Source organism: Lotus japonicus, chromosome 3 (assembly GCF_012489685.1).
Source record: "Lotus japonicus ecotype B-129 chromosome 3, LjGifu_v1.2".
Taxonomy (NCBI): Eukaryota; Viridiplantae; Streptophyta; class Magnoliopsida; order Fabales; family Fabaceae; genus Lotus; species Lotus japonicus.
The window spans coordinates 19,098,546-19,112,134 of NC_080043.1; the positions used below are offsets into that span (position 1 = coordinate 19,098,546).

The 13,589-nt window shown below is 36.4% G+C and overlaps 1 protein-coding gene across 1 annotated transcript; it reads left to right on the top strand.

Annotated features, from left to right (window-relative positions):
* The first annotated feature begins 7,628 nt into the window (after positions 1–7,628).
* On the top strand, positions 7,629–9,308 carry LOC130749653 (serine/threonine-protein kinase WAG1-like). The gene has a single exon (XM_057603026.1). It carries the CDS (start codon positions 7,691–7,693, stop codon positions 9,119–9,121), a length of 1,431 nt encoding a protein of 476 aa, XP_057459009.1. The 5' UTR covers positions 7,629–7,690; the 3' UTR covers positions 9,122–9,308.
* Positions 9,309–13,589: the final 4,281 nt, after the last annotated feature.

Below are 13,589 nucleotides of genomic sequence, written 5' to 3' on the forward strand. Positions count from 1 at the left end.
TGCCATTGATGTACTTGATAATTCTCTTGACTTGTAGCAGATGACTAGCCTTAGGAGCTGCTTGATATCTTGCACATACACCAACTGCAAAGGTGATATCTGGTCTGCTAGCAGTGAGATACAATAAGCTTCCAATCATGCTTCTATATAGACTTTGATCAACATCTTCCCCCTGCTCATCCTTGGAAAGTTTGATGTGTGTAACAGCAGGAGTTCTCTTGTGACCAGCCTTTTCAAGGCCAAACTTCTTGACTAACCCTTTAGCATACTTACTCTGTGATATGAACATAGAATCCTCCATTTGTTTGACTTGTAGTCCTAGAAAATAGTTCAATTCACCAACTAGACTCATCTCAAATTCAGATTTCATTTGTCGAACGAAGTGCTCCACCATTGAGTTCGACATTCCTCCAAAGACAATGTCATCCACATAAATCTGTGCTATCATGAGCTTACCTTTGTCATTCTTCACAAACAGAGTTTTATCAATTCCACCCTTACTGTACCCATTGCTTACAAGAAATTCAGTTAACCTTTCATACCAAGCCCTAGGTGCTTGCTTCAAACCATACAAGGCCTTCCTCAACTTGTACACATGATCTGGATGATGCGGATCTGTAAATCCTTTAGGTTGTTCAACATAGACTTCTTCATTCAAATAACCATTCAGAAAAGCACTCTTCACATCCATCTGATAAAGTCTGAACTTCAAGAGACAAGCAACACCTAACAAGAGTCTTATAGATTCCAGTCTAGCTACTGGAGCAAAGGTCTCATCAAAATCAACTCCTTCTATCTGAGTATATCCTTGAGCAACAAGCCTTGCTTTATTCCTTGTGACTGTTCCAGTTTCATCTGATTTGTTATTGAAGATCCACTTAGTGCCAATAATGTTTACTTCTTCAGGTCTAGGCACTAACTCCCACACTTCATTTCTCCTGAACTGCTCTAGCTCTTCTTGCATAGCATTTATCCAGTATTCATCAGTGAGAGCTTCATTAACATTCTTGGGTTCTATCTTAGAGATGAAACAACTGTGAGCAATTATACTTCTGGATCTGGTAGTCACCCCTTCTTGAAGATTACCAATAATGTTTTCTTGAGGATGATTCTTCTGAACCCTGATTGTTGGAGCTTTGTTTGATGTGATATCTTTGTCTTCCTTTTCATCAGCACTTGCTTCTGACTCATTGTCAAGGGCTGTTGCTGGAGCATCGGCTGGAACATCAGCACCATCATCATCTTCATTCAGAACTGCTTCTTCCTTCTTGCTTGGTTCATCATCCACAGTCACATTCACAAATTCCATCATGGTCCTTGTGCGAGAGTTAAAAACTCTATAAGCTTTGCTGTTCATAGAATACCCCATGAAAATTCCTTCATCACTTCTAGGATCAAGCTTCCTCTTAGGATCACGATCTGCAAGGATATAACATTTACTTCCAAATATGTGAAAGTATTTTACAGATGGCTTTCTACCTTTCCATAGCTCATATTGTGTAGAGGATGTCCCTGCCCTGATGGTGACTCTATTATGTATGTAACAAGCAGTACTCATGGCTTCAGCCCAGAATTGGTGTGGAATCTTCTTAGCATGTAACATTACTCTAGCTGATTCCTGGAGAGTTCTATTTTTCCTTTCAACAATTCCATTCTGCTGTGGAGTGATGGGGGCAGAAAATTCATGGCTAATACCTTCAGTTCCACAGAACTCCAAGAATTTTGAATTCTCAAACTCTCTTCCATGATCACTTCTGATTCTTACAATCACACAGTCCTTCTCATTCTGAAGTCTCAAACATAAATTCTTGAATATTTCAAAAGTCTCTGATTTTTCTCTCATAAATTCAACCCATGTATACCTTGAAAAATCATCTACACAGACAAACACATACCTTTTTCCTCCCAAGCTTTCAACCTGCATGGGACCCATGAGATCCATGTGAAGCAATTCCAGAACCTTCGTCGTGGTCTGATGCTGGAGCATCTTGTGTGGCACCTTGGTTTGCTTACCAATCTGACATTCTCCACATAGCTTTCCTTCTCCCAAGCTCAAATTGGGCAATCCCCTTATTGCTTCATCAGCAATGATATTTTGCATGCTCCTGTAGTTGAGATGTCCTAGTCTTTGATGCCATACATTCACCTCATCTTCTTTAGTTAACAAACATCTGGAAACATGAGCTTTTTCTTCTGATGTCCACATGTAACAGTTGTCCTTTGATCTGACTCCTCTCATCACAACTCTCTCATCGTCAGTGGTCACAACACATTCTATCTTATTGAACTTCACATCATACCCTTGATCACACAGTTGACTTATGCTGATTAGGTTGGCAGTTAAGCCATTTACAAGTAACACATTGTTCAAGTTAGGAGATTCTGTGCTAACAAGCTTTCCTACTCCCTTGATCTTTCCTTTAGCTCCATCTCCAAAAGTGACATAGTTGGTGGAGTGACTTCTGATATCTTGCAAGAAGCTCTTGTTTCCTGTCATGTGCTTTGAGCAGCCACTATCAAAATACCAATCTTCCTTTGATGATGCTCTGAAGGACGTGTAAGCTACCTGACATCTGACTTCACCCTTGGGCTTCCATTCCTTCCTCATCTGAACAGGTTTTTTATCGTGCATCTGAGGATAACCATATAACCTGTAACAGTAGGGCTTTATGTGACCATTCTTACCACAGTAGTGACACTTCCAAGGTACAATCTTCTCAAGCTTGAGCTGGGATTTCACATGTTGAGGTACATGTCTGGGCAATGAATCTGACAACTGATAATTTCTAGGCTTCTTGAATTCAGTTTGTTTCGCAGCAGACACAAATTTCTTTGAACCTTTCTGATTTTCTTTGTTTGCAGTTCTATAGTCAAAGCCAATTCCCTTCAAACTCCCTCCTTGCTTGCTAGTTTCCTTCAGAATTTCATCAAGCATATCAGAACCACTGTTCAACATTCTAACAGATTTGTGAGTAGCTTCAAGCTTTCTTGTCAGAGTTTCCACTTCCTCTTGAAGTCCTGCATTAATCAACACTAGATTAGCCTTTTCCATAACATCAGCATTATTAAACTTACTTTGCCATTCCTCCAGATCTTCCTTCAGCTTTGTGCTGAGCTCTTTCAGCCTTTCATTCTGAGAGACAAGTTGTTCTATCTCACTTTGCTTTTCTCTCACATGTTTACATGCTTCTTCCCACTTGATGTGTAGCAGCTTGTAAGTCTCAGCCAGTTCCTCATCTGTAATGTCCTCATCACTTGTATCAGACTCATAGACAGTTCCAGAGAAAGCATTGACTTTGTTTGCAGATATCTCCTCCTCATCTTCAGTGTCTTCATCTGACCAAGTTACCATCATACCTTTCTTCTGCTTCTTTAGATAAGTGGCGCATTCAGATCTGATGTGACCATATCCTTCACATTCATGACACTGCACTCCTTTATTCTGACCAGATTTTTCGTCTTCTTTGGTCTTCCTCTGTGAATTAGTAAATTTGGGTTTGTTATCGAACTTCATGTCCTGGACATTAGGCCTGGTTCTTTTATCAATCTTTCTCAATGCTCTGTTGAATTTTCTTGCTAGCATGGCCAGAGCCTCAGTCAGATTTTCACCCTCACAATCTTCATCATCACCTTCATCAGTGTTTGACACAAAAGCAATACTCTTATTCTTCTTCTCAGATTTTCCACTCAGTTTCAACTCAAATGTCTGCAAAGAGCCAATAAGTTCATCAACCTTCATGTTCTCAATGTCTTGAGCCTCCTCAATTGCAGTGACTTTCATAGCAAACTTCTGAGGAAGAGATCTCAGGATCTTCCTTACAAGCTTCTCATCTGACATAGGTTCTCCCAAAGCAAATGAAGCATTAGACAAGTCACGGACACGCATGTGGAATTCTGAAATAGTCTCTTCTTCAGTCATCATCAGATTTTCAAATTGAGTAGTAAGCATCTGAAGCCTTGACATCCTCACTCGAGTAGTTCCTTCATGTGCAGTTTTCAGAATTTCCCAAGCATCCTTTGCCACAGTACACGTATTGATCAGCCTAAACATATTCTTGTCAACTCAATTAAAAATAGCATTTAGAGCCTTTGAATTTCCAAGTGCAGCTTCATCTTCAACACTGGTCCATTCTTCTTCAGGTTTTTCAACAACAGTAGTAGAGGTGCCTTCAACCTCAGCCTTAGTGGGGTGCTTCCAACCCTTGACAATAGCTTTCCAAGTCTTGTTGTCAATCGATTTGAGAAAGGCTGTCATGCGAACCTTCCAGTAGTCATAGTTAGTACCATCCAGAATGGGTGGCCTATTGACTGATCCTCCCTCCTTGTTATCCATGAGAACTTGAATAAACTCCCTGGAGCTCACCCAACCAGAACAGGGTGCCTGCTCTGATGCCAATTGTAATTCAGGTTCCCTCTGATACGATTGTCCTACACGATACTGGGACAAGAGGTTCGACAATCGCTTAACAATAAACAAAACTTAACAACAAAACAATAACACTCAGAAGTTGTTAACCCAGTTCAGTGAAAACTTTCACCTACGTCTGGAGGGTTTGCACCCAAAGAAAGGAAATCCACTATCTCAAGATTCAGGAATTACAGACACTCATGAACACCTCAGTTCATAGTTCACTTCCTAATCTACCCAGTGTATTTCTACTTAGAATCTCAACCTAAGTATGAGAGCCCCTCTCACTTTCTCTCAATCACTGCCACAGTGATTGGTAAACACAATGAACAATCAGAGTTTGAATGTAATCAAACAACACAGAACCCTTCTTTGCTTTATAGAATCAGTGAGCAAAGAGGATTCACAAATAACAAAGAACAAAGCACACTAACAAATCCTAAAACACACGATCTCTCTCTATCAGCTTCGGTCGTCTTCACGTTTTAGGTCTTCATCCTTTTATAGACTTCAGCAGCGGTAGCATGGGCTTTAGAGTTAGCACGGGCTGAAGAAACAGATTCCAATAACAGCAATTTGAAAACGCAATCTTGATAGATTCGGTTTCTTACTGCACAAGTAAAGATAGAAATCAATCTTTTAACAAAGATTGTTTCAACAAATAACAACCCAACAACTAAAACCCTTCTGAGATAGTTACTTGCTCCTCAAGTAACTCAAAACATATCTTCAACAAATCTTCAGAAGGCCCATAACAGAAACACAAGCTGAGGACTGATGTCCTAGCCTCACGAGGTCAGATGCCACGGCATCTGCTTCAACAATCAGTTGTTTTGACAAAATGCAAGGCAACATGTTCCAACAAAAACAAATAATTTGTAATTTGTAATATAAAATTATTTATTTTATTCTGAAGTAGTAATTATTTCTGTGCGGGAACGATGTACATATGAGACAAATGTGATAACTGATAAATAAATAAGTTTTTTTTTGGTACATCGAAAAATGAGTAGGTAAATAGGTTTAGTAGAAACATATAAGGCTAAAAGTGAAATTTTGATAAAATAGTAAGGATAAAAATGAGAATATATTTAATAAGCTATAAGCTTTAAGCTTTAAGCTACCTGAGATAGCTTATAGCTTAAAGCTTTAAGCTACTGAAATAAGCTCCTTCACCAAACATTTTTATAGAGCTTTTAAGCTAGTCAAATAAGCTTTAAGCTAGTCAAATAAGCTATAAGCTAGCTGAAATGACATGCTAAACATAGCCTATGTTTGACATGTCATTTCGGCTAGCTTATAGCTTATTTGACTAGCTTAAAGCTTATTTGACTAGCTTAAAAGCTCTTCAAAAGTGTTTGGTGAAAGAGCTTATTTCAGTAGCTTAAAGCTTTAAGTTATAAGCTATCTCAAGTAGCTTATAGCTTAAAGCTTATAGCTTATTAAATTTATTCTCATTTTTATCCTTATTAATTTATTAAAATTCTACCATTACCCTTATATATTTATAAAAACACTAAACATATTTTTCATCACACTTACGTATGCAGTTCCCGCCACACCGCTGCGCACCACAAGTATTAAAAATATTATATTAAGATGATAAATAACTTGAGTTAATAAAAATATTTAAAGTGATATTAATTTTAATATTAATATCATATAGATATTAATGTGAAAATAAAGTAATGTTAAATATAAAAATAATTATACAAGTATGTCCTTTTATGTCATTTTACAATTTCAGCTTGTTTAACAGCTAGTTTTTCCAAACACTTTTGTTTTAATCATGTAGCTTTTCAGCTTTCAGCTAGCTTATCAGCTTTCAGCTATCCGCTAGCTTATTAGCTTTCAGCTAGCTTTTCAGCTTTCAGCTAGCTTATCAGCTAAACATGCCAAACATAACCTTAAGTTATAAGCTACCTGAGATAGCTTATAGCTTAAAGCTTTAAACTACTGAAATAAGCTCATTCACCAAACACTTTTAAAAGAGCTTTTAAGCTAGTCAAATAAGCTTTAGGCCCCGTTTGGATAAACAACTTAATTAAGCGCTTATGGTCATAAGCGCTTATGACATAAGCGCTTATTCATAAGCTATTTTTAAAAATTTATTGAAATAAATTAAAAATAAGCTGTGTATAAGCATAAGCTGTTTTTCATAAGCTATCCTGAGTAGCTTATGAAAATAAGCTGAAAATAGCTTATGGCAGACCATAAGCTGTTTGCATAAGCTCTCCCAAACACTGGCATAAGAGCTTATGCTGTCAGATAAGCTCAAATAAGCTCTTCCAAACTGGGCCTTAATCTAGTCAAATAAGCTATAAGCTAGCTGAAATAACATGCCCTGATAAGCTAGCTGAAAGCTGAAAAACTATAAGCTAGCTGATAGTTGAAAGCTGATAAGCTAGCTGAAAGTTGAAAAGCTACGTGATTGAAACAAAAGTGTTTGGTAAAACTAGCTGTTAAAGAAGCTAAAATTGTAAAAAAGACATAAAAGGACATACTTGTATAATTATTTTTATATTTAACATTACTTTATTTTCACATTAATACCTATATGATATTAATATTAAAATTATTATCACTTTAAATTTTTTTATTAACTCAAGTTATTTATCATCTTAATATAATATTTTTTATACATGTGTTCGTTGCACAACTGTATGGCGAGAATGGTGGCGGGAACTGCATACGTAAGTGTGAGGGGAAAATAGGTTTAGTGTTTTTATTGATATATAAGGGTAATGGTGAAATTTTAATAAAATAATAAGGATAAAAATGATAATAAATTTAATAAGCTATAAGTTTTAAGTTATAAGTTACCTGAGATAACTTATAGCTTAAAGCTTTAAGCTACTAAAATAAGCTTCTTCACCAAACACTTTTAAAGAACTTTTAAGTTAATTAAATAAGCTTTAAGCTAGTCAAATAAGCTATAAGCTAGCTGAAATGACATGTCAAACATAGTCATTAACTCAAACTCTCCAATACAACAATAATAATAATGGACCCGTAAAAAAAAAAATAATGATAATCATCATAAAATAATAGAATACATGTAAACTCCAGTTGGTCAACCTAACCTCTCCATCTAACTATTATCTATCCATCTTCTGTCCCTGTCCATGTTCATGTCCTCTTTGCACCAGTTGGGTCAACTTCTTGAACGTTCGGACCCACCTTCTGTTTGTTCCTATCCTTTTATATACAAAACCCAAACACCAACGTTACTGTCTCACATACAACACCATAGTCTTGGTGATCATTCTCTAACTCATCACCATGGATGAAACCACATTGTTCTTCCCACCTGACACAGACCTCGACCTCAGCTTCACCAGCACCACCACCGACCACACCTTCACCTCCTCCAGCGCCCGCACCAGTTTAGCCCGGACAAGCAGCCTTGCCCTTAGCTTCAACGACCGCCTATCCACCGCAACCGCATATGCAACCGATACCGCCTCCGCCGCCGTCACCCGCCGTCCCCACCGTAGCTCTGATCCTCACTGGTCCGCCATCAAGGCTGCTACTACTCTCTCCTCGGATGGCCGGCTTCATCTCCGCCACCTGAAGCTCCTCCGCCACGTTGGCTCCGGTAATCTCGGCCGTGTCTTCCTCTGCCGCCTCCGCGACTATGATGGCGCGAACTTCGCTCTCAAGGTGGTCGACAAGGACCTTCTCACCCCCAAGAAGCTCTCCCACGCGGAAACTGAGGCCGACATACTCCACGCGCTTGACCACCCCTTCCTCCCCACGCTCTACGCGCGTATTGATGTGTCCCACTACACGTGCCTCCTCATTGACTACTGCCCCGGCGGCGACCTCCACTCCCTCCTTCGAAAACAACCCGGCAACCGCCTCACGATCTCCGCGGCGCGTTTCTTTGCCGCGGAGGTCCTGGTAGCGCTTGAGTACCTCCACGCGCTTGGCATCGTGTACCGTGATTTAAAGCCTGAGAATGTTCTGCTACGCGAGGACGGCCACGTCATGCTCTCCGATTTTGACCTTTGCTTCAAGGCTGATGTGGTACCCTTGTTCGAAACGCGGGCCCACAAACCCAGCGCGAGTTCCACAAGCAGTTGTTTAAGTTGTAACAACTCTGCAACCACTGAGCGGGTGGTTGCAGAGTTTGTTGCTGAACCTACTACGGCATTTTCAAGGTCGTGTGTCGGGACTCATGAATATTTAGCGCCGGAGCTCGTAACCGGCAACGGTCACGGTAACGGTGTGGATTGGTGGGCTTTTGGGGTTTTTGTTTATGAGTTGTTACACGGGACGACACCATTTAAAGGATGTAGCAAGGAGGGCACCCTGCGCAATATAGCATCAAGCAATGATGTGAGGTTTTATGAGGTGGAAGGAGAGGATGCAGGGATGGCTGTGGCGAGGGACTTGATAGAGAAGTTGCTAGTGAAGGACCCCCGGAGGAGGCTAGGGTGCGCCAGGGGTGCGACGGATATTAAACGTCACCCTTTTTTTGATGGGATCAAGTGGCCATTGATTCGGACTTACAGGCCACCGGAGGTGAAGGGGCTGTTGAGGAGGAACAAGTCACATTTGAGTCACGTGACAAGTCAAAGGAGGAGAAGCTGGTGGAAGAGACTTGGGGATGCCATGAGGAACAAAGCAGAAAAATATAATTTACTTTCAAATTATAGTAATAATAATACTTATTATCACAGTGTTGATAATAATAGCAAGAGTAGATAATGCATGTGCAGTTGTGCTCCGTTTCAGTTTACAATTGGAAAATGGAGTTTGTAGAACACAGGATAGCTATAGTGTGCCAATAGTTTTCAATTTTGAGTGTGTAGTACTTTTTCACCATACTGATTGACTGTTTGTATATGAATCATATCTATACATCAACCTGATTCATCTTTAATTTATGCCTTCATTTCTGTCTCTCTTTTATTTGATAAATGATTTTACCGTTATAGCAAGTCATGCATAAGTAATTAGTATTGTTCAATTTAATATGAGGTGGCTAGAGAGTGCTGGGAGTGTCACTACACCATTTTTTCTTTTAGCAACAAGAGTATAATTCTTTCCCGTAGAGGATGAGTTGACCAAATTAAGTTGCTATATATTAGGGCTGTCCACCGGTCGGGTTCGGTCGAATTCGGGCCCAAAAAGCTCCACCAACCGAACCCGCATGAGACAAAACTGGGCCCATAACCGACCGTGAGTTGTGTCGGTTTGGGTCGGTTTCGGGTTGGTCGGGTAACGGGCGGGTCGGGCGGGTTCCACCGGGTTTGCAGAGAACAAAAAGATGAAGAGCATAGAACCCTAATTTGAGTAATTTCATTCAATTTCACCAAACAAATTAACCAAGAACAACATACTATGTCAGATCAGATCTGGAGATACCATTACCAACTTACCATGAAGTCAAGAACAAGTTTTTTCCATTGTTTTTCTCATGCGAAAGAGAATGTTCACTTCATCCTTGCGATTTCACATCAGAATCGATTGATGAAGATGAGCAGACTCTTTCGGATCAGAGAAGCATGGAGGATGAAGCGATTTCAGAGGCTTAGGGTTTGAGATGTGCGATTTCAGAGGCTTAGGGTTTGAGATGTGTGAGGGTTTGAGATGTCTGAGATGAGATGTGTGATGAAATTATTGTGGTGGAGTGGCGGCCGAGAGGATGAGGAGAATGGTGGTGGCGGAGAGGATGAGGAGAAGGGTGGTGGCGGCTAGGGTTCAGCGTTTGGACTTTTGAGAGAAGAAGAGGAGGAGAGGTTGGGACGGCTAGGGTTTGAGAGGGTGAGGGAGGGTTAAAATAGAGTATTTATAGTGGGTGGAGTAATGGGCTAGGGTTACTTCTGAAGCCTTTTTTTTGTCAACATGGATTTTTTTTTCCCTCCCCTCACTCAAACACAATGGGCTGGCCCGTTGGAGTCTTTTTTTATCCCTATTCGGTCGGGCCGGTCGGTTCAGAACCCAGACCGACCCGACCAAACCACACCGGTTAAAATCGGTTTTTTTAAATTGCAAGACCCGAGAACCGACTCGACCCGCCCGAAAAAACCTTTTTTGGCCACGGGCCGGGCGGTTTCGGGCGGGCCAAAATAAGTTGGACAGGCCTACTATATATTTGGACCCGTATTCCAAGCCTTCCGTGGAGTTATGCTAATGATGTCCAGTGGGAGTTTGGGAATATGGTGAGTAGATCTATCAAGATAGATAGAATTAACAGAGAGAGAAACAAAAACAAAAAAATTCAATTTGAGAAAATTTGAAGAAGTTTACAATTGAGAGAATTAGTCAACGGGTAGGATGAAAGATATGGTGTCTAATCAACTTGTAATTTACTTTTTAAACCAATGTGGTGATCTCACGAGTTTTATTCCTCTTACGACCCAACTGTGGTATCAGACCCTCCATGTGGTTGGTTTGACCATGGTGTTTCTAAAAACATGTATTTTTATATACAATTCCTTTTTATTTTTTTTCAGTTTTAAAAACAGCTAAACAACTTTAGAAATAGTTTGCCAAGAAAAAAAATTGTTTGGATGAGATGTTTTCCAACATTAAAAAAATATAATTTGAAAACTAAAAACAGAAATAAGTTTTTGTTGTCAGTAAATTAGTATAAAGTATCTCTCCTTAGAATACATACTCTTACCCTTCACGTACAAGGTTGCAATTACCCTTAGCTCAACCATGTGAGAAATAAATTTTAGTATTTAAGTTGTGACAAATAAGTTTTTAAATCTCAATTTTAAAAACAGAAAACAATGTTTAATTTAAAATGCTATTATTATCCTATTACCCTTCTATCTATTTTTTAACATTAATTTTTTTTTTATGGTCAATACATTAAAATAATTAGAATGCCACCCCCCTTCCCTTCCCTTCTTTTTGTCACATATTAATCTATCTATCTATCTATATATATATATATATATATATATATATATATATATATATATATGTAAAGCACACTTGTGCTTTTTGCATGCAATAAATGAATTAAATTATAAAACCCCACATACTTTTATATTAAATACATTAAAAAATATGTAATTTAATAAATTAAAAACTGAAAAAATTTGTATTATAAAAAACTATTCAACTACTTATATTAAATAACAACATTCATAGACTTAAAATTGACTTGAGCTTTGCATTTAACAAATTTAAAAAATCAAAATTAAAAACAAAATAATATTTATTAATAATTAATTTAGATAAAATACTTTTAAAATAAAAAAATTTCTAGATATATATATATATATATATATATATATGTAAAGCAGACTTGAAAAAATAACATTAAACACATAAAAAATAGTAAATTTATTTTGAATTAAAAACATTAAATAAAAAAATTGAAAACTAAAATAAAAACTACATCAACTTTATTATTTATTATATTACTTATTAATTGTTAAACTTTTCAATTTCTCATATTTAAAAGTAAATATTAAAATTTAAAACTTTTCAATTTCTCTTATTTAAAATGAAATATTTAAATTATTTAAATTTTAATTATTCATTACAACTTGAGGTGAATTTTAAAAAAATAATAATAATTGAAATTGACTACCTTACATTAATGACAATAATAGATTGTTAATAATAATTTGTTTATATTCTTTACATTATTGTTAATAATAATTATAAATATTATTAGTTATTAATCATAAGTTGAGAAATTAAAAAAAAATAAAAAATAAAACTTATTACTATTTATTACTTATAAAAAAATATTTATTAATAATTAATATCGAAAAAATAGTTGAAAATTAAAAAAAATGTCTCTATAAGATATTATTATTACTATATCGAATGTGTATATTATTTGAAAAACAAATTTAATATGATTTTTGATCTATTATATAGAAGTAAAAATAATTGGAGGAAGCATAACAGAGAAAAATAATTATAACAAAAGTTGAATAAATTTAAATTTACTAAATAATATTTTACGATACTAAAATTATAACTTTTTATAAATTTTAAGTTAAAATTATTTCAAGTTCAAAAAAAAGTTAAAATTATTTTATTGTTGATAAAAAGTATAAAAAAAAATGTTATTATAACTTATATTAAAATCGGATATATGATAAATCAGCACCTCTGCAGTTGAAACCACAATAATAAACCTAAAAACAGAGAACCCAAATCAATAAAATATATTACAACCAAAATTTTTAAAATTAATTTAATACTAATACAAAAGAAATTTAATTACACTGTACTAATTTTTATACTATATTAAAAATAATAGTGTAAATAAACCCGTGCAACGCACGGGTATTATTTCTAGTTCCTATAAATCCTAATGTTGTCGACCGCCGGTAGTTTAGTTTTTATTGTCTTATTTTTCTCCTATTTTAAAAAGACCCCTTTCCTTGATGGTAAAAGCATGTAAGTTTTAGAACGAAAAATGGGTTAGAACGAAAGGCCCAACATGTAGTTAGGGTCAAACATTAAACATTTATTTTGATGTTTATATTATTAAAACAGCAAAATAATGTGTTCTTGTTAGATTTACTGATTTGGGATTGGGCCATTTCGGTCTAAATTGTAAATATAGAATAGTTCTTTTATTATTAATAATTTATTATAGACTAAAAACACAAAAGACTAGCCTGAAGGAAAATGAAAAATATATGTCCTCATAAAGATAATATAAAAAAATATAAAATTATACTAAGTGATGGTAGTAGGATAGCATTTTTATCTGTTAACCTCATAAAAATTAAAAAACACAAAATAAACAATATTATCTTAGGTGATGATAATAAGATAACATTTCTACATTTTCAAAAAAAAAAAGATAACATTTCTACATTTTTACCTCACAGAGTTTTTTCTTAACAACAGTACTATGTCTTTAAGTTCTTTATTGCATTGAAGGATACATAGGAACGTTTATTAACAACCGTCAAAGCAAAATTGTAAATAAAATAAAATTACAATACATAAAAATTAAATAACTTAATCAAAAGGGAGAAATTGGTTCATGCTTTCAGGTTGAAGCCAGTTTCTAGAAGATCTTGATCTAAGTAGGTTTTGAAGACACATTTTTCCTTAATACTTCAGCTTCGACGTCTTGATGGCTTGTGGACCTATGTGGGACAATGTCCGAGGAGTGTTGGTTGGTAGAGCTGAACAAGACACGCTTCGCCTTAATGCTTAAGGCTCGATGTCTTGGAGCTTGTGG

Bases quoted from the DNA above. Each gene is read 5' to 3' on its own strand.
- LOC130749653 (XM_057603026.1), top strand. From the start codon at position 7,691: ATGGATGAAACCACATTGTTCTTCCCACCTGACACAGACCTCGACCTC.